This window comes from Clinocottus analis, unplaced genomic scaffold (genome assembly GCF_023055335.1).
Source record: "Clinocottus analis isolate CAN_PGR_092001 unplaced genomic scaffold, fCliAna1.0.p SCAF_5, whole genome shotgun sequence".
Taxonomy (NCBI): domain Eukaryota; kingdom Metazoa; phylum Chordata; class Actinopteri; order Perciformes; family Cottidae; genus Clinocottus; species Clinocottus analis.
Genome location: NW_027176207.1, coordinates 5,110,305 through 5,132,674, shown reverse-complemented (window position 1 = coordinate 5,132,674; position 22,370 = coordinate 5,110,305). Strand labels below are relative to the sequence as shown.

The 22,370-nt window shown below is 42.8% G+C and overlaps 1 protein-coding gene across 1 annotated transcript in view; it reads right to left on the bottom strand.

Annotated features, from left to right (window-relative positions):
• Window positions 1-22,370, bottom strand: part of pknox2 (pbx/knotted 1 homeobox 2) — a 93,118-nt gene that overhangs the window by 11,391 nt on the left and 59,357 nt on the right. The window contains exons 4-5 of the mRNA XM_068600897.1: window positions 20,915-21,051; window positions 3,049-3,220 (exon numbers count right to left, since the gene is read on the bottom strand). Coding sequence (XP_068456998.1) covers window positions 3,049-3,220; window positions 20,915-21,051 — 309 coding nt within the window. The remainder of the gene's footprint in view (window positions 1-3,048; window positions 3,221-20,914; window positions 21,052-22,370) is intronic.

The window sequence follows — 22,370 nt, the reverse complement described above, 5'->3', positions numbered from 1 at the left end:
CACTCTAGCAGCCATGCTAGCAGCTCTGTGGGGCTCTATGGAGCTTTGAGCTCGATGCTACCTGAAATGCTCCAATCACAGCGTTGATGCCTACAGTAGCAATGTGTTAATGTTAAGCACTTAGTTCAACGCTTAACATGTAGAAACATTTACTAATTAGCACTAAAGACAAAGTTCAGCTCGGGCTAACAGGAATTAGCTTTCCAGCCATTTGGTCATGAATCTGTGAAGCATTGGCTCAAGTGGATTGTTGACCACTTGTCAGTGTGGGATGAAAAGTCAAGTGACCATCAAAACTATTAGGACTCATCGTGTGGGCACCATGCCTGAACCACATTGCATTGCAATGCATCTAAGAGAGATATTTGGTTAAAAAAAACACATTTAACACCTCAATGGTGAAACCAATTCATTACTCATTATTTGAAATCAAATTTCAGAGGAATCCTTCACAATGTACAAAACATAGACTGTAGAGGGACGGGGCATCTCAACTTCCTCCCACTGAACCGAAGTGAAGCCAATAAAGTCTGCACAGTAGTGATCAAGGGCCTGTGTCATTGCTTCCACCTTTATTCCGTCTATGGCACAAATGAATAAAGCCACCCATGAATTTGCAACTAAATTGACATTTTTTTCAGTTGGAGGACTTTTGAGAGACACATTTATTCATTTAGAAAAGGTCTGAAGCATTTCTAATCATTTTACCGGGTACTGTCTTTCACTGGGGGCAATTTCCATGTCTTTTAAAAAAGTAACTGTGGGAGTACCTTAAACTTGCGTTCTTTCTAATAGCCAATAGAGGCGACCCCTGTGGTTGATACAAGAAGTCAGATATACTGTAGAAGTATTGATTTATTCCCTCAGTAAACATAAGGTTATGTCTCAATCTTTAGTTTCCAGTCTTCTTCAATACAGTGTTTTCAGTTCATGAAAGTTAATTGTAGTTTAGATGTCTGTGTTTAGCTGCACCCTCACGTGTCACTTCTGGTTGCAAAAAACAAGATGGCAGCAGCCAAAATGCCAAACCGAAGCCTCAAAGTTGTCGCCACAAAGCAAGAGGTGACTTCACGTCCACTATGTCCACTTCTACATTCTGTGTGCGGTGGTTCATGCCGCCTAAATGCCCAAATGCTCAAACCAACACCTCCAGTTTGTAATGCAGGGTTTTCGGTTCAAATGTTCAAGCCTCCGAAGTCCAAACAGCGGCGAGCTCCATGATAATGTGAACTCAAGCGTACAGCTGGGGGATTGGTCCTTCCAGATGCAAGTGCAGGGATTCCTTTAATTTGATTAATTTCAAGGATTAATCCCCTTTATAACTCAATGCAGGAAACCCATTAAAAACCCGTAAGACTGGCGCACATGTGACCCAAATGACTGGATACTAGTGTGTTCAAAATATACGGCACAGATGATATATTAGCGATCAAATACACATTTGGTCATGTTAAGTGAAAGAGTTAAACTCCAAGACACGAGATACAAGTGAGATGTGGTGTTTAAATCAGCTTTTAAAGGGTGAAATTTGATGAGAGGAACTGACAAGCAGCGGCTTCTTTAATTGATGAGCAGGGAGTCACATCCACCTTTATTATTTATTCCAGAGATGCATATAGATTGCAAGTATACAGGGGGGCCAGGGTGTCTGTAATCCTTTCATCCTTCACTCTCCCAAAGACCGAGCCTCTGATGTAATGTAATGATGACAGGTCAAAGTGCAGCAGCGCCTCCACTGCCTGTCTGCAGGGCTGCTCGTCCACTAATATAGTCAAATAGATTATTTTCATCCTCATGTGATCATGTAGTGGATTCAATGGTATGTTTAATTCAAGGTTTTGTCTGATCAATACATTCCTTTTAATTAGCTCCACCAGAAACATCTTTGTTCCCCTTTTTGTTTCTGAAACAATTTATTAAATGGATCATCAGATTTTCTTTTTCTCTCACTTGCATCTCAGGGCTTCAGCATTTATTTGCAATTAGCCTGCCAGTCAAACAAAAGCCAAAATAGTGAGCAAACAAAGACAAACAATACCACTGAAACGGACTACAGGAACTCTTCACGCTGGCGAGGCTTCTCTGCAGGTTCTACAGACCAATATCCCCGAAGACGTCCAGAAAAATCTCCCCACACCAAAGTGGAATTATTGCTTCGCCCGCATAAAATAATTAAAATGATTGCCATAGCAGGGGTCAGAGAGGAACCTCTGGCATATTAGATACTGATGGACAGATGTCTGATATTTAACAGCCCACTTCATCGGAGTTGTGTTGCTAGGAAACTGCTTGGGCTCAGGTTTATTCCCCCACGATGGCCAAGAAACGACACCATACGATATAAGATCTGGAGGGTTTGTTTGTAGTGAAGTGGTTGTTCTCAAGCAGGAATAATAATGATGTACTTCCTGCGGTGAAGTGACCATCAACAGGGTGCTGTTCCCCCCTCGGTGCAGCACTCGGAGGTGCACTCCCTCAACGCCTCCACCCAAGGTCAACACAATGGACAGAAAAGTGCTTGGCCAAGAGGAGATAAATCAGCTAATTAAACTCTTCGCTCACTTAATCAAGGGACCAGTAACTCTCTGCCCATCGCAGCCAGTCAGGCCAGTGAGACGCTCCGTCCTGTGGAAGAGTTAGTGCCCTTTGGGAGGGATGCCTGTACCGCAGTGCCTCATAAAACACACAGATGCAGGGTTAATTGACTGTTCAGCACTCGTCGGCCTGTACGCCCGAGTACTGCGATGGCAAGAGTGCACTTTTTTTTTTTCTTTTCTTTTTGTCTTTGACTCTGTCTGGCTTCAACTCCTCCCCCTCTTTTCTCGGTGAGCATGATCAGCATCCTCCTTCTCTTAATTAGTAATTACTGCTAGCTGTTGTGCAAGGGGAAGTGCAGGGGGAGGACGGGGAAGATTACACGAAAAAGGAGGGAATGATTAGGAGTGGTAATGATGGGATGCGCTGGAAACAGACAAACAAGGCATTTCTACAGCTTCCTTCTTGTTATGCTATCTCAGTCTTCATTTACGTCGAGCGTGTAGTTCTTACCAAGTTGTCCAGCTCTGGATCCTCACTGAAGAAGGGCTTGTGTTCTCGCTCCTGCTGGTGCACAAAGTTCTCAATGTCCACATCGAAGCTGGCTGACGTGATGCATTCAGAGCCCTGTGTGGCCTGCTCGCACTTCTCAAACAACAAGGCCAGCAGGGGGAACAAGGGATGTCTGGAGAAAGAGAGGAGACACAGTGTGGGTCAGTTTCCATCATTCAGTAAATGTTGGTCATCATCAAGCTGGAACTACAGTATATCTCTAAAAATCTTCATTTCACTGCACTCAAAGTTCAAGTTCGACAGTCATTCATGTATTTTAGGAGTTTGGGGCATTTTGTGTGTTGCAGTCGGTGGAATCGCTGCAGCCACTATAGTTTCATCTCAGTTGAAGGTGGCCTACGTTTCCCAGAAAGCCTTCCCACAGCCCGAGAGAAGTGGTGTGAACTCTCAATCAAAGGCGCTTGTGCTGACAATAACTGGCCAGCTGTGTGATTGTGCAAGTGGGAGTGAAAAGAAAACAACAGGAAAGAATCTGCCATTTGCCATTATTGCTTTCTATGTCGCAGATTGTTTTTCCTGCTATGAAACTGCTTCGGATTAACTTGATGCAGCTTTTCACACACACACACACACACACACACACACACACACACACACACACACAGACACACACACGCAAGAGATGACATGTTGATGCATCTTTGTGTCATTTCATTTTGATATTTGACTTCTGATAAAAACAAAAGTAGCCCGACCCCGGTGGCAGGAGTCAGATTCAGTTCTATATTCAAACAGGTTGTTTCTGAACATCTGAACACTATCAGCATCCCAATAAACTCACATTTAGTTTCATCTTTGAACCAACATCAGTCCTGAAAAATGTGAATTGTAACCGTTAAGTTTACACAGCCAAACGTTCTGCATAGTAAATGCTGGGGGGGATTTTTTTTCGGACTCTAATATGTCAATGATTAGCAACATTGATTTTTATGCATTTTCTTTTTTTTCCTGCAGAAAACCAGGAAAACAGCATGAATTTGCCCCACAGGACAAACAAAAAAAAGAGTAAATGGCTCAATCTGGTGGAACATAATAAAAACTACAATTTTGAAGCCAGGGCTCAAGATTGAAAGCCTGATATAATGGAATAATACAATGTATGATTTTATGTATTCAGAAGCTCTCTCCATCAGGTCTGATTGATGATCAGTTCTTTAGAAAGACATGAAATATCAGATATATATATATATATATATATATATATATATATATATATATATATATATATATATATATACACTTTCCAGACACTACGGGCGACATTTCCCCTTTTTTATACTTTATACTTTTATACTTATTGTTGTAGATATTTACAATATGTGTACAATGTTCATATATTTCTATAATAAACAAGTACACATTATAGTTAAGTAGAAAAAATATTGTAAATACGAATAAAAAGGAAAATAAAGAGAAAATATAAAAATATATAGAATAAAATTCAAGTTAGAAGGAAGGCTAGCGTGATGTTGTGTAAAAATCATAATGCCATTATAAAATCTTCAGGCTTGAATCATTCAATATTCTTCACCCAGCATCGTCCTATCTCATACATTTATTGCATTGTTGCAAATATTCTTGATTCCTGATTTTATTACACATTATTGTCTATTTTTTAGAATGCTGTTTACTTGACTTCCAGCTGTTAAACGAAGGCGTAGATTTGAACCACGGTGTTCTGTTTCAGTCTCAGCATCCTGTAAATATGGACATCTGTATGTGAGATCTGTATGCAGATGGTGATCCACCTGCAATGACACATTCTGGTTCATTTTGAAAAAGTCATTATAAAGGTTATAATTAATCAACAGAGTGTTCATATTCATTAAGATGTGTATTTTTTTCCCATAAAACCCTGGTTTAATGGCTCTTGCACATTTGGATTGGCTTCTTGGAGGGATAAAGCCTCCTGTGAGTCCATGAGAACTCCCTCTAATGTCATTTCCCCTTTTGACACTTTAGAGAACTGCTTATCTTACAAAGTAATATAATGATATCACATTTGTATTGACATGTACGCTTGCTTTCATATAAACCGATTCCTTTGACACGTATTTCTTCCCAACAGGGTCTGAGTGTCGACTGTAGAAAGATCCAGGAGAAAAGATCATGACCTGTGAGGAGCTCCCGTCCAGAGCCCTTCTCCCTCCCTTACTGTACTGGTAACAGCGTGCAGCTCCATGACATTCCCTAAAGGACATGCTGAACATACGAACAAGGTTCAGCTGGAGATGAAAAACCGTCTTTAAGAGGATAGGACATGGTCCAGTGACAGCGGAGGCTTTCCAGTGTCACCTCCATTGTTACCATCTGCCTTTTATAGGGAATGTCACTCACATCCGATCCCCAGATACACGGTGCAATGGCCCATACTGTGCTGCTAAATGTAAGTCACATTATTAAGCATTTCCACTTGGAGGAAAGCTGCTGCCCTAATGGCATGGAGGCAGAACACAAGCGTAGACTAGTGAGAATATATGAATATGTTTTCCCCACACGCCGGTGATCACATGGTGGTGATCTCTGTTCCCTCCATGTTCTCAATCCATCCCTCTCTTCCATCCTCTCACACACTGTCCTTTGAGTTACCTTTGACTCAAAGGAAACACAAAGTATGTCTCTGCCAAATTAATTATGGTAATTTTGACTCTTTGCAGTGTATTATATAACCCCTGTAAGCTGCTTACTAGTGGCATATTCTATTATGTCTGCACCCAGTGGCTTTAGTCGTATGTAGCGTTCATTTATTAGAGATGTTCTTACCATTTAAAAACAGAAAAAAGAGAACTAATCATTGTTATACAGATGTTTTTTTCAGGATTTCAAACACAGCTCGGTGCTCAAAGGCCTAGCCCGACTGCTTCTTCATATTATTTAAAGTCGCAAATAATCTGATCCATTGTGATAATTCAATATAAAAGTGCTTTCACACCTCTTTGGTTTATTCACATTAACTCTGGCCTTCTGCACCGGGCAGAAATAGCTGCAATTCATTAGGAAACTTGAGGAGGCCAAGTTTTTGTTAACTTTAACTTAGGACTATTAGAAAGCATCCTGACTGCAAACATTACAAACATGCATAGGATGTGCACACCCTCAGGACAGGAGGCTCTACAGAACATCATTGGGACTATCTCCTGAGCATCAGAGGTGTTGCAGAAAAGAGGAGTCTGCAAAGAGCACAAAGGACACCTGCTGCTGTCTGGAAGCAGAGATACAGCAGCTTCCTTCTTTCATTTTGTTTCTTCTGAAGCAAAATAAAACGGCATCTTGTTACGCAACCCTGTTGTACAATGACAATATATGCATCTTGTGACCTTATGACCTCGTGAGTGACTCCATCGACCGAATGGCCACTTTGAAGGAAGTGATCGCAGTAGTATCTTTTCTCATTCTCATCGTGTCTTGACTCTTATTCCCTCTCATTCCTTGGGTAGCTCTTTGGTGCAACCCAGCAGATAAAGAGACACGAGGCCCAGAACAGAGCTGCATGTCCGGCTGTCAGTCAAAGGGATTGTTTGTTTTTGAAGTTGGTTCATTTGGAGTAAGTGAGTGCACCACAAACCAGACAAGAGCTTGAAACCAGAATATAATGTATCTACCCCAATGTTTAAACCAAATGAACCAAACTGCACGGCCACCGGGCCTCTGCAGTTTTATTTACCTGTAGTTTAATTCCAGGAGTGAATTTCCCACCGGACAGGAAACACACAAACTCCCACTATTATCTGGCTTTTGTCTTTAGTGGGAAAAGGTTCCAATCAGCACTCATTCCCTGGACAAATAGCTGCAATAGTGACAGCTGTGTATCTGCTGCAGGTTTAATCACCGGTGATGGAAACATGACACCAGGTATAGACGCGCTAATTTCAGCCCCTGGCATGTCACGGGTGTCCCTCTCCATCCATCCAGCGACATCCAGTTTTAAGAGGGACTAGAAGAGAAGTATCAGTTCTAAAAATGAAATAACAGCCGCAACGTTTTCATATCTATATTTAACAAGTTTCCATCTAATTTGAGTGAAACAAGGGTTTGTGTGCGTGTGGAGGAGGGCGTCACTCGAATGAGCAATACATCGATAAAGGTTAAATAAACTGAACACAACGCACATATAGAGATTCTATTTTTCCACATATTAGAGGCCGTTGGCTTAATGATGATCGCCATATTTTCTCACATTTTTATGTCGGACTGCTGTGGACATGAGTTGGTGTGTGTGCGTGTGTGTGTTGCACTGACATGCAGGCAGACTGGGCCCCTGCTCAGGCTCTAACCCGTGGCTCTCATTTGCAGCCTTTAATAGTCGTCTATATTATACTCTAATCTGCCTGATCCCAATTTAATGCCGCTCCCTCAGCCAGACGTGGCAGGAATACTAAACAGGAAGTCACGTGCCGAGTGGAGAGCCTCTGCCTTGTCTGTTAATGTCTGCTGGTGGAGAAGAATCCAGGTGGGGGGAGGAGGTGGTGTAGAAGAGGGGGGGAGGGGGGGTGAGAGAGGGGGGGATAACTGAGAGCAAACAGGGACAAATGGCTCTCAGCGCTGAGGACGGCGTCTTAATTATTTACTCTCACATTCTGTCTCTGTTATATCTGTTATCACAAAAAGTCGTTCCTTCTGCCGATGCGCTGAGATAATTTGAATCTTCTCTTTTTTTCTGTGTGCGTCCGTATCCACACACACGCGGACGACTGTCAGACAGAATAACACTTTGCTTTAAGAACACCGTCAAGAACGCATCACACAAACTGTATATGCTGTCAAGGAGATGTGGCAGCACAGGGCCTAAGGACCCAGGGGCATTGTGGGAATAACTGCAGAGTACACAAAACCATATTTGGCAGGTACACATATAGATGTAGTGCCTGTGCATGGCAGAATAAAAACGCCAACAGCCAAGAATACAACTAAACAGATACAACAATTAAAGCTGCCAAGCCGTATGACGAAGGTCCAGGTTCAGATGTTCAGTGTTAATTACACTATACAAATATATGTTGTGTTATTATGGCATATTTTTAGTCATTATTGAGTCTAGAGTGCGAAAGAAAGGCCCGGCTCCACACGTTCTTATTCTGCTGTTGGGGAAAGGAAGACCACTAAATGATAAATACTTGTATATCTCTTTTAGTCTTCCAACCACTCAAAGCTCTTTAACACAACTCGTCATCATTCAGCCATTCACACACTGACGGGAGGAGCTACATACAAGATGCCACCTGCCCATCCGGACTATCTCACATGTACACACACATTCACACAGCACAGGAACCGCCTACGGGGCAAATCAGCGTTAAGTGTCTTGCACAAGGACACATCGACATGGACTAGCGGAGCAGGGGATCGAACCGCCCAATCTCTGATTGAAGGTTGACCCTGTTCCACCATTGACTTCTACCTCGCAGTTTTACGCCTCCACCAACCAACAGTGTTGACTCAAATTGTCCTCATTTCATCATTGTTTACATGAGACTTGTGTGCGCATTATCATATTAGCATACTAGCAAATGCATTCTTGTGTTTTGAGTTATTGGGTTCAAGTGGACTTTTGTACCGAATTTTGTACCGCAGACTCAAACCAACAGTCCTTATCTCGTGAGTCAGACGACTTTGTACCAAATGATTTTCTTTACATCAGAAATGTTTCTTGTTCACATCCTTATGAACCAAATCATCCTAACTTGTTCAAATTGGAACGATTTTATGGGTGTTAAAATGAGTAAAATGTCCAGTGGATGCCTAAAGAGAGTTTGTCTGAAGTTGTCTTGTAAGTTTAATATCATATTAATATTATCTTTAATATCATCTGGCCTGGCAGGCTGGTAGGAGATCAAGTCTGAACATTAACAGACGCAAATCCAACTCAACAAAACGTACAATAATAATGAAATGCACATAAAACAATGCCGCACCCACATATCAACCATATATCAACCACATATCAACCATATAGCAACCGTGCTGCCACATGTTTGGAGAACTCACAGTTAAGAACTCACAGGTTCATTCTTTTGTTTTTGTTGCAACAGCAAACCATAGAGCGTCCTATATGGAAGCCCCGAGGAGATGTGCTCATTGTCTTTTCTGATCTAAACTGTTTTCTCTCCTGTGTTTATGACTTAAGAACAGGAGCCACCTGTCTCATGTCTGAAACAGGTGGTTCAAAAAAAGGTTTTGCCAGGATCTTTACTTCATTTGTTTTTCACAGGTAAAACAATCAAAAGGTTGTAGCAGTTGATTTATTTTATTTTTGGTCAGTATCATGTTTCCTAGTGTTTGTTGTTCAGCCACACGGGGCTCCAGCGCACCACCACCCCGTCCTCTCAATAGTTGATGTGTTCTTTAGTTTTAAGTTCTCCCTGCATGTTAAACACAAAGTACATAAACTGTGTGTTAGTGAGTTATGTGAATTACCCCCCAACCCGCCTCCTATAAAGAGTTATTTATTATTCCACTGATTGTTTTCTCTTGTAATTTAATGTGACATTTCTCTTACCTGAGATCTCAGAAGTGGTACTTGAATCTGCATTTCCTCCTAATTGCAGATTGGTACATTCATAAGCCTCCACCAAAACCCAAATGTGTCGGATGTGCGGTTTGAAAGCGAGCGAGCCTTCTCCTTCATCCGCCATGTTCCTACTGTTGCTCCCATTCTCACACAGAAACAATAAAGCATGTCTTGTTTAATGGCGCTGAGTCTAATTAACATTCAGAATCAGTAGAGGACATTAAACCCAGAGTGCATTTGTTCAGCAGACTTTGTTGAGCTGAAATGCTCCTGAAATCTGTAAACAACGTGGTAACGTACATGGTGAGGATTTTATCTTGACAACAACAGCTTTGTAAAGGCTTGATGTGGACTCATTTGCATTGAATATTTTATGTTTCTTCTCTCTTGCTGCTGCAATCCAGTTCCTTTCTTTCCTCAACAGACATTTCTTAAACATGTTATGTGGAGCCATTAAAGCAAAAGTGCTACAAATAAAGGTAGCATAAGAAATGTTGTCATGTCACTGTTATCTATATATATATATATATATATATATTTAAATACTTACAGCCATAAAGTAAGGAAGAAACATCTTCATTTGAATGCTGTTCCTTTCTTTCTTGAGGAAATTCAACATGATATGTTTAAGATCATCGTGTTTTTTTTTAAGATGGAGCTTCATTCTGTGGCGTCTGTGCTGAGTGGGAATTATAAGCTCCACTTGCCATTGGCGCTCCGCGGCTACCAAAGGCTAAAGGCTAAAGCTATCAAAGCAATCAGGGTTTGTGAGGAGACGTGTATCCTTGACGACGTACCATTGTGCACAGCTGGACCCGGCCGACTTGGAAGCGAGGTAAAAACACTACCTTTCGGCACTTTCTATGACCTTTACACAGATTAAGGTAGATGGGGTGTGAAAAGGCATGCATTTTTATGAACGTGAGCGTAGCCGCATGTGTCCGCCCGTGGGTGTGTGGGCGAGTGCACGGTCACGCCGTGTGTGCCTCCCAGTCTCCCAGTCTCCCACTACCTCCTGCCACCATCCTGAGCCCCCCCACGTCGGCTGCCAGAAGCGGCAGGTTCTATCTGCAGTGCGACGGAGTGGAGATTGCCGGCTGGGGGATCATTATGAGGGCCATAAAAGAGCGATTTACAGGACGGCCAGTGAGTGGAGTCAGCACGGTCCCCTCCCTCCAGCGCTGCACCGTGCTGGGTCACCGGCGGAAAAAAAAAAAAAGCCCAAAACGGAGAATCAGAGGCCAGCGGGGGGATGTGATGACTTAAACATGAAGGTGAGAGCACGGCGGCTCTGGTGGCATCTGCTTTATGGGCGGTGAGTCAGAGGAGGAAATAAGGCCCCACTGGATTTTCATTTTCATGTTTGATTAGAGGGGAGTGCACTTTGAAAAGTTTGACTCAGAGGTAGACAGGTATTGAAATATATACAAACTGCTGTTAATTGATAGCTGACCACATTTTAAAGCGGTTCTGGGGCGGAATAAATTCCGGATTTTTTTGGTCAAGAATCAATCACAACAACTGGTTGTTTTCTATGTCTTATGAATACAAAAGAAGCTGTAAAGGTAGATAAAGAGCGAGTTGCATTATGTATTGGTTATTCAGAAGTGATGACTCTTGACCCCCATGAAATCAGAAGATTTCAGGATATGATTGGACTGGCACGCCTCATAAATGTACTGGAGCTCTCTTTTAGCGCTCGTGAAATGCTTCTGCGTGCTGATTGGTGCTGAGCAGGTAGTGAAGACGGCGCTCTGAGAAACAACCAAAACAGGGAAGTCGGTTCAGCTAAACAATGAGCTGAAACTCTCTAAAGAAACTCCACGAAGCCGAGCGGATAATAGGAGCGACACGTTCAACAGCACTCCTTGTTTTCACATTGTTGTTTGGTTCTTTGTTTTTATAAATATATTGATCGTAGATGATTTAAAGGGCCAGCGTCTAGGATTTGGCAGCATCTAATGGTGAGTTTGCAAATTGCACCAAATGAAACCTCTCTATTGTGCCAAGCATTCAAAGCTAATGAAAACACTCTATGTAGATATAGATATCTTTCAATCCATCATGACACTAGAATGTCATTGTTCACAGCGCTCATTGTCAAATATTAGTAGTTATACTGAAAGACAGAGGAAGATTAAGAGGCTAATAAATGGAAGCAGGACAACACAAAACTCACAATAGACAGCTGGGAAAAATGAAACATTTAAACATCAATTGTGCAGTTGCATCACATGTGCAACTCCATTGTGTTATACAAGCAAAAGCTTCACAACAGCTACTAAATGGCCCATTTTCTGCTAACTACTGTGTAAAAGGTCAATGAACTTCCAATGTCAGCAGGAGATATCTGGTTTTCTCCTGCCAATGAAAAATGTTAAAGCTGCAGATGCAGAGCTGTGCATAAAAAAACAGCTCAAATCAAAGCAGACGTCTACGGAATAAGTCATGTTTTCCTGCTTCCGTAATAACCTGGCAGGCCACCAAGGGGGTACAGAACGAGGTGGGGGTGGGGTTTGAAGGTATGTGTTTATGTGGACTGTGTGTGTGTGTGTGTGTGTGTGTGTTGGAGAGAGAAAGATGGAGGTCTCTCTCTCTCTCTCTGCTCCCCACTGTTTGCCAGCCTAATCAGGCCTGCTGTAGCCCCGTATTTTAGAAGCCAGTGTGTGGAGGAGTCCTGCTGCGTGTGCTCCCTATAAGGCCCCGTTTCCCCAGGCCACATGTCTGAAGCACACCCTGTGTGAGGTTGTGTGTGGGTGTGGGAGGTGGGGGGTTCACAAACACACACACACACACACACAAAAGAAGCCCCGGCATTATCTGAATAAATCTTGTCTCCTTTATTTTACTTTTTCAACTCCCCTTTTCATTCTCATGCTTGGTCCTGACCTTCACTCGAGGTTCTGTTTCTCTGAGGCTTCCTTCTAGTCTGAGGTTTGTACAACATCTCTCCCAACACCACGCTGGACCACAGCAGATGTACACAGATGGGACGTGAGTAAAAAGTGTAGTGTGCGCACACACACACACACACACACACCTGTCACCTTTAAGTTTCTTGTCACCAACATCACCTGCATTCATTATACTAAGCCTTATGGCCATTGCTACAACTTCAGTCTTTTTTTTTCCTTTCCATTTTTTCCTTTCTTTTAAATCAATAAAATAAATGAAAAAAGCAAACATTTCCAATGGACAAGTTCCCTCCTAAAGGTCTCGGGGCCGCCCATGGCATGAACACCAGACAGACACAGTACAGTGCTGGTCCCTTCTCACCCTCCATGGGGCTGCACTGAACCTTTGCAAAACCCATGTTGCCATTATTATTATATTTTTGGGAGGTTTGACTAGAATTCGTATCCTCTTACGTTCCTCCCCATCTTTTTTTCCTTTTTTTTCATACGTGCAGAAAGACATATAGCACTAATCTGGAAATATGTATAAGTAGTTCCCCCACTAGAGAAGAAAAAACAAAGAAAATCTGTAACAAAGTCAAATATTAGTTTGTATGCATTGCTGTGTCATACTGTTTTGTGTTATTATCTGCATATTTTCTTTTGTCAATGTTTAATTTTTGTACACATTGCACTAATACAAACATAAATGTATAGAAGACATAAACCCGAGGGCAGAATTTCAGCTCTAACAGAACCACCGTTGCATTAGGTAATCAGTCAGAGATGTTAGAAAAGTCAATCATCTATATAGATTTTGCATCTTGCCAAGGTTCTCAAAAAAAAACAAAGAAATGACGATAAAACTGTTCCCAGAGGGCATTACTTAAAGGCTGTGAAGTCCAAATGGAGTTGTTTCTCTTCTGTGTTTGCTGTGGGCCAGTCTTGTGCCAAGGAAAGATAACACAGATTACTAAATCTGTCCAAATAAAACAAAAAAAAAGAACATTGTGGACTTCCTTTCTCAGCCAAACTCAAGCGGTGAGGAAACTCATAAAAACGTGTATCTGACAGAAACAGCCAATAAAACCACTTGAGCTCTGACACAGTTTCCTGCGTTCAGCAGCACACGCTGACCTGCTAAATGGAGGAGGCACAGCCTGTTTTAAGCCAGTCAGACGGCGGGTCTCTGCGCCGCTGGAAAAACCCAGCGCGCGGTCGAGGGTTGCATTGATGCATCGTGGAGGCGAGGATAAACAGACTTTATGGTGCATTACAGAGGCAGACAAACACACAGGCGGGCACAAATGTGGCCGACGGCATCCTTGGACGTGGCAAATTTAAACGCACTCCCTCCCGTCGTGTACGACATGAGAGGTCTTCAAATGTTCACGCCATTAATGACGAGCGCGCACACAAACACAAACACACCCGAGGCTGGATGAGTTCCCGTACGTCTCGGAGTTCTGCGACTGTCAGCGTGACGGCATGTTAACCTTCCCTCAAACACACACACACAAACCCTTAAACCAGTCTCAATGCTAAACACCCAGGCTGACCAGCGTGAGAGAGGCTTTCAGCAAAGACCCACTATGGAGGGGCTGAATGGTAATGTGCACCATACAGGGCTCTGCACTGCAACACGGGAAGCTTTGTAACAGGATCCCACCACAGTCAAAACACAGAATTAATCACTTTTGAGTCCTGTTTGCCTTCACTTCCTGATCCAGTGTGTTACAAATCCTCAACAACGATCTTTTAACTGTTCAACATGTTTGATAAACAAGTTCCTGTAAATGCAACCGAAGAACAGATGGTGTCTATTATTCTGGATAAATCAGGATATAGCTCACTGTCAAGAATAGTGGAAAAGTACCTACTACTTATAGCTTACTATCCCAATATGTTTTATTTAAATAATAGCGTATCAATATGTCCGCAACTAGTGTGTGTGTGTGTGTGTGTTAAACACCCTCCTCCTCCGCTGCAGTAACGCTAGATGTCACTCTCTATTCCCTTCAAAAGCTAAGGCCAGCGACCTCCCGGCTTGTCACGTGATCCGGCCAAAATCACAGCATGGCGTCCCACCAGCAAGCGGCTGAATACTGTAGAGCGTTGCTATGTGATCCCGAATCCTTCATGTCGACACATGATGGATGTATCAGTGTAGTGTCCAGCTTTTATGAAGAGGTGAAGACACGTGTAACATCAATCCCCCCGCAAAGAGAGTATCGTATCATATAGCAATATATACTGATATATCGCATCGTGATACAGCGTATCACGATGCGGCTTATCGTGATACAGTTTATCTTATCTTGAGGTACTTGCCAATACACAGCCCGAGTGTGTAGAGTAGACTGTAGAAATGTGGTGAATGTAGTTCTTTCTTGCTCCAGCAAATATAAGAGCCTTTACATTGATTCATGTGCACGTTGTTATATTTGTTCAAACTGTTGTCTTTGTCTTGAGTACTTTCACACAAAACACAAATGTTACAGGGCAAAAAAGCTCCATGATTTGTTTTTCGTGATAACATTTTTTTGGGGCGATTGGGACATCAACCAATCACCTGTGACCGAACATGTTGAGTTATGCCTATATTTATAAAACACGGAGACTCCTTAATCCGAACCAAGACGGTAAATTACCATTCTTACCTTTCACAACAAGAGCCCCAAACATAATGATACTCACAGGTGAGTACTTTGTATTTTAGTGTTGTGTATTCACCGTGGCACCCCGTGTGCCAAGTCTTAGGCCCGTCTGTGAGGACTTATGAGAAACTCACTCGTCTGGCTGGTTATCACTGATTCTCTAAGTTCTCTACATGCAAAGCAAGCGAACAGTTTACTCTGAACAAACGGCAGAATTCAAAGCGTGACCTTAAAACAGCTTATTCTGGTAAACACAGTTTCAGCCCGAGTTGTTTCCAAGCATCACAAGGACATTTCTGACTGATTATGATGTCTCTTTCAATTAAGTGCACATTTCCATCTCTGAGCCCAATCCGCTTCCATCAGCTGAGAACGCTACATTTGCAACCTACAAAAACAAAAGCCTCACCGGCTTTTTAATAAGATGCACAGAATCCAGAAGGATCTTTATTGTAAATGCCACAACTCATTAGGCTAATTACCCTATCACACATTTACTCCACTGCTAATAACCAAGTAGGCAGGGAGACAGAGAGAGGGAGAGAGAGGAAACCACACATCTCCTCATAAAGTTGGCATTCTAGCAATTAGTGGGGAGAAACATTAAAGCCCACACAGACTTCCTGAGCAAAATAATTAAAGAAAAATGGCAGAGGAGCTGATTCTCCCTGCTTTTCTCTTTTCAAAGTCTACAGCCCCCATAAGAGCACTGCGTAGAGGCAGGAACTCTGGCAGATCAGACTTCTATTAAAATAAAGAGTGCTGTTTGTGTTTTTTTTGTTGTCCTTTTTTGCATAATTTGACTCACTGTGGGAGACGGTGACTTGTGAAGTCAAATTTAATTGCGAATATAATAAGGTAACAAGGTGCGTTTAGTCATTAGCTCCTTGCATGGGCAAAAAAAAACAATTCCAAAAGTTCTAACATGCTCTGCCTCCTCCGGGCACGGAACAGCAAGGATTTTCACTTAAGAGCTACAAATAATCATATTTTAGCAGCACATGCTGGTGAATCCTCAGCGCTGCCTCACCGTTGATCACAACATTTTAATTGGCTATCCTACACATTTACAGACTCAGCAGGCTCCATGTGCTCCGCAGAGCTATTTAAGCTGCAAGCAACTTATTTTATTCCCATCCTATTGTGTCACATAAAGACACTGATAATAAACAGCGACATTTGCCTATAAAAGGGGAAATAGGACGGTTCAAAGGGATTTGAAAAAGTGCTAATGCTAAAATACTAGTGTAGTATGATAATTCATTGTTTAACTAACTGATCAACGTATTCTGATAAAATGGTTCACATGATGTCTGACCTTCAGTTCAGTACACAATGCTACTTGGTTAGCTTTAGCTTGAGGAAAGATGGTGCTCCGGGTAACGTGACAGAAGTAAGGCTATTAGGAGATTGGTGCAGGATGTCCCGTCACACGAGTTACGATTCCCTCTGGTCAATCAGTGGTCTGCTGTGTTTTAACTACAATCTGTAGATTGTTGCAGGCATAAGTATGAACAGTGAATGAGAAGCACTGAGCTTTAGATGTAATGTCAAATCTCAGCCTCAATGAGATGAAAAGACTTCACACTGTGATGTAAACGCATCGTGCGTGTTGGTGCACCGTGGTTGCTGGTTGTTTGCATGAACACACTGAGGACATAACACAATGACTGATTTACCAAGTGGGACTAGTAAAGACGAGGGAAAGAGGCTATTACGTGGACACGTGAGCCTCGACAACATCTACATGCATTGCTACCCATCGTCTCTTCTGCCGTGTGTTTCCATGACAGAACCTAGTTTGGAGGCAATCGGCACCGTTGTAGTGAGTAACCCCCCCCTTGTTGTCGGCCAGTCATGGAGTACAAAAAGCACAACAACTTTAAACTGTTGCTTACAAGAAGTAAGTTGTGTAGTGTAAAGATTAAAGATCTGACCAGGTCTGAGCAGCTTGAAAGTCGTGCATTGAAACGATGTTCTCACCGTGTCATCCTCAGTCAAACAGGCAAGGCCTTTAAACTGTGTTAGAGTTCAAGGCTTACTAGTTTCATTGATATGGATTATATTGCACATGTATCTGTGCGGTTTTCTGGGTGAATCAATGGAAGAACAGGATCGTCCTTCAATCAGAAGATCGGGAGTTCAATCCTCGGCTCCGCTAGCCCATGTCGATGTGTCCTTGTGCAGGACGCTTAACCCCATATTGCTCCCGTAGCTGTGGCTAAACGTTAGCTAGTCCTGATGGGCAGGTGGAACATTAGTCCCTCCCATTAGTGTGTGAATGGGTGAATGGTGACGTGTAGTGTTAAAGTGTATTGAGTGGTCAGAAGAGTAGAAAAGATCTATGCAAGTACAGTGCATTTACCTTTTATACTGGAGGTGTATTAAACTCTCACTGAATGACTGAAATTAATGAGGATATCACTTTGCATTCCTCATCTCACACATTGATTATTATTAGATGATAGGTCAGGTTTTCTGCCAGAGCCTCGATATTGATATAATCAACCATAGGGTATTTACTTTTAAAATTCACATGAAAAGTTTGAATGCAAGAAAACCTCGTCATCTGCCTAACACTGCCATATATTATTATGTATCATTTCTGCATAGGTTTAAGTTCCACATGTGGGATACATACTCACGGTCACAGGTATTGGAGGACATTTTCCTCCTATTCTGCTAGGCTAGCTGTGTTGCCCTGCTGTCAGTCAATATGCTAAGCTAACCGTGTCTTGACTGTAGCTCCAGCCTTTACTGCTTTGCTGCTACACAACACCCAATCAATACCCACTGCTGCAGGTCCACTACGTGCATGTTTCCAACCGTTCTACATGAATCAACACACCCAAGGAAGGAGTCACAGACCCTGGCTGGTATAGAGGCCAATCAAGATGCTAATAAAGCACATGAGCATTATTAACGTTAATATATTCTCTCTAGAAGACAACAAGAGAAACCATATTTAAATTAACTTATACATAATAAGGTCTATATCGAGGCTGCAAAACACTGTGGTTGTGTTAGCTGTTACTGTGAGCTTCCTCTGTTCTTGCTTTGTGTGTGTGTGTGTGTGTGTGTGTGTGTGTGTGTGTGTGTGTGTGAGGAGGAGGGGGGGGGGGGTTAAAGGAAGGAAGAGGAGGAAAGTGGAGATCCAGAAAGCCCATGTGGAAGGGGAAGAAGGGCTGATTTGGACCCCCTACTCCCTCCCACCTCCATCACCACCCGGAGCTACTCCAAACATGGCTGCTCACATCAAAGGCAACCGTGTATCTCAGAGGAGCCGCTGAGGACTTTACAGCAGCTCGCCTCAGGCCTGAGCACAGGGGCCTCCCGCACCTCCTCCAACAGCAGCGGTGGATACCCGCAGGTGGGACCCGCGGTGCCGGGACAGACGGACCCGGCACCGTGGCGTGCGGTGTCACCGTCTCAGGACGGGCTGCGCCAGGCGGCAGCTGGGCGGCCTCGCGTCTCCTTCCATTCAACACATCCAGTAAGTTGTTGGTTTGCTGCCGACACCGGCTCGATTAGAAATGTCTGTATTTTGAATAATTTACTTCATAAATAGATAATACAAGCTCATTATAAGGGGGCATCAATATTCTAGTGATAAGCTGAGAGAGGAGTGATTTTTTTTTTGTACTAGAGTTTTTGGGTTTTCACCCAGCAGTGATTTTCCTGCTTATTTTCCACTCCTAACAAGGTGGTGCCTTCCAGGGCTTCTACATGGTAAATGAAAGAATACAGTTTGGAACACATGTCTGTGGGCTGATCTGTAAACAACCTAAAATAAGGGTGACAAAAGAGAAGAGAAAAAAAAAAGCCAAAAGCCTATCTACACCTCAGCATGAAAATTGTCAGATAATATTTCACAATGCTTTTACTCAGAGCCGAGACTTAATCTGAAAGTTTACACAAAGGAACAGTGTGGATCACTTCAAGGGATCTATTAGCAGAAATGGGATTTAGTATGCAAAACTCTGTTTTCGTTAACTTAGAACGAGCCAAGAGGGAGCCTTTCACGTTTTCCCGTCACCTTACAGGCCACCGTAGTTCTCCCACGCGCGTGTGAAAGCAGTAACGAGAGCCTCGGAGCGCAGAACCGTGGTACCGACAGCTGCCGGCTCCTACAATAGTGTTTTTATGGAGTTATTATGGTGATAAATGCCTCCGAGAGGCCTCACGTTACAGTCCTGGAGGGAACGGAGGGTTGTTCACTTGAAATCTGCAACCGCACCACGACATGTTAATAAATCCTAGACACTGTCCCTTGACAAAATTTGTTTGAGCAAAATTTTTTTATTAATTCCAAAAAATATCTCACTGCGTCCACACAGCGATGGTTCAAATTTATTGACTTGACACTTGAATTGTTTTGTTTTTTTCTCACAAAAGTGCATCGGCCTCACTCAGTATGGTTTATATGTATATTTGGACTTGACCTCTACCAAAAAGTTTTCGCAAACTTGTAGTTTATTTCCAAAATAAAGTCTTTACTACTTGGAGATTGATGCTTACCTTTGAAAATGACTGTTGGCGTGAAAGAGAAATAAATTATGTTTTACAATTTAAGCACGTTACACAAAACAACTCTGCTTGCCAGTTAAACATTTATTGCTTTAAATGTGTTTCTTTTTGCTTTCCTTTAGCCCTCTTGAGGCTTTTATAGCCCAATACGGCCCGTTCTCACTCCCACTTTGTCTTGGTCCGTGTGGCTGCCCTTCTAACTATGACGCTCTGCAGGGCCGTGGTCACAGGAAGTCAAGTGACATAGTATAATTATGAATATGAAGTCAGGTTGGGAGGAGGTCCAGGTGGACACAGGCCCGCTGTTCATGTCCCATGTCAAGCCAAAAGTCTGACTTATTTAAAGTCAACATTTTATTTATGCAGCGTAGCGTAGCTTATTTTAAGTCGGTTACGCAACGTTCCACAACATAACACATGTACTTATTTAAACCCAAATCACAATCTTTTCCTAAATCCAAGCAAGCCGTTTCCTGTGACAATGGAAGTTTATTTGGAAAAGTAGTATGTGTAACGAAGGGAAAAAGACCCGTTCCAAAGTGAGCGAAGAGGTTGGTAGAGCGTCATAGATGGAAGGGCCGGCTTCGACGAAGCGTCTGTCGTGGACGAGTTAGGAGTGACAACGTGTTGCCCAATACAGTGACTGAAAAGCATTAGAAAGCATTCACTTCTGTATCCACTCCTTTATTGTCTCATCACAGTAATCAGAGTCAAAAGAGGCTCCAGCCTCTCCAAGTCCACAGTCAGAGAAACAGCCCGACTCCTGCCAGCATATCAAACGCTTACTTCAAAGTCAATTTATTAAATTCAAAGAAAAGTAAATTGAGAGTGCTTCTGCTCGCCTTTGATGAGTGAAAGCCTTTACTGAAGGTGCTCTTTGGTTTATGAACCACACTAAGTGAAAATTGAAGGAGGCACTTCAAGTACAGTTTTTTTTTTTTGAAAGCGGTTAAGTCATGGCTTGTTTAAGGGAACATATTAATTAAAGACACCAGCGCTTGTGGCCTTCATCGGCGAGTAGCACATCAAGTCAATTTGGTACAGTTTTTTGGACGAGGCTAGAGAGAAAATGCAATAATCATTTCAAGGAAAAGAGAAGCGACGAGAAGGGAAATTCAGGGGCAGTCACATCTATTCACCAAAAGACAAAGTGAATGCCCTCATTCACCCAGAACAGAGAGACAATGACACATGAAGCTCTCACGGGAGAGCGAACCAACCTGTAAACGGCCCTCTTGTCAGACTCAAGCTGGGCCTGGGGGTCAAGGGTCACGCTGACAGAGGTATTTCCTGCTGCAGAGGCTGCTGGGATATGGACCTGTGGGGTCTTGGTGTTCTGCTGAGTGGTGCCCGTCATCTGGGGACACAGAGAAACAAACCACAAAGTGAACTAGTGAATATGTTGTTACTGTGAAGGTGCTTTTCAGGTTGGTTTCTTTAGCTTAAAGGCTTTCACACACCAGGGATGTGAGCGATAATCGCCATGAACATGCTAAATACTTGTCTGGGATTATTTCACATTAAAACAGCTGCCGCTCTTTTTCAATTGAAGGTTTAGATAGATGTTTGCAGACAGACAACCAACAAGCAGGATCGACCCAAAGCAGCCGCTGACAGTCCGAGCTGAACTGTAACCTCAGCTACTGTCAGACGTGTCATTGACTTTCCTTTGAGGCGAATTGTCGAGGGGAACTTGAGTTCCCTCTGGGAAACAGTTAGTTTGCTGTATCCGTCGATAGCTTTTATTGTAAAAAAAAATATGAACAGAAGAGCGGCTCTGTTCTTCGCTACCTTTGTCAAGGTTGAGAGTAATAAAGTTCTCCATAAATGAGCATTTTGGAATCAAGCACAGCGTGACATTTATTTACGGTGCAATAGCTCAGAAGACCTTTTCTCTGCGTTACGTTTTGAAAAAAAAAATCTAATGCCATGGGAATCAATCGCACCCAATGAAATAGATGCTTTGGTTCTCTGCTACTGCGAGAAGGCTGAACCTGCTCCCCCTCGTCCACCAGGCCAAACGAGACACCACATGACCGAAATGACACCTTTATCAACGATGTCGAGTCTTCACGTGGACCGCTTCTACTTCTCGTGGTGTTCGAGCAGCTGCTTGCGAGGTCGAAGTCATTTAGTAATCACTTCTCAAAAGCAATAAGGGGCAACATCATTTGACGCCGCCGGACTGGGAATGAGGATGTAGCCGAGTGAATCATTGTTGCCTGACAGATCAGTCGCCTCGTAATGAAGCTGTTAAGCAACATGAACGAGATAGGATAGATCCAGTAATTGAACAAGGCATGCTCAGGTCTTCTATAGATTCCTGTTAGATGATAAATATTCAATTAGCAATATGTTCACAACTGGCCCTACTGCTGAACCACACACTGTAACTGCAGCACTGTGCATCTCTCATTGCGCAATCTGCTCTTTTAGCCTTATTTGTTGGGTGACATGCTTTATGAACACAATCCATTGTCTCCTTCATCCCTCTCCACTCCACTTTCGTCTCTCAGTCGTTCTCTCTGAGGAAATGAGTCGAACAACCCCCGGCCCCATTTTTTTTTTTTTTTCCTTTTTCGGGGTGGGGTGGGAGGAAGCTTCAAGTCTTAATCCCAGCACCAAATGGGAAATAAATTAGCTTCTTCACACTTAACTAGCTCTCATTTGCATTTG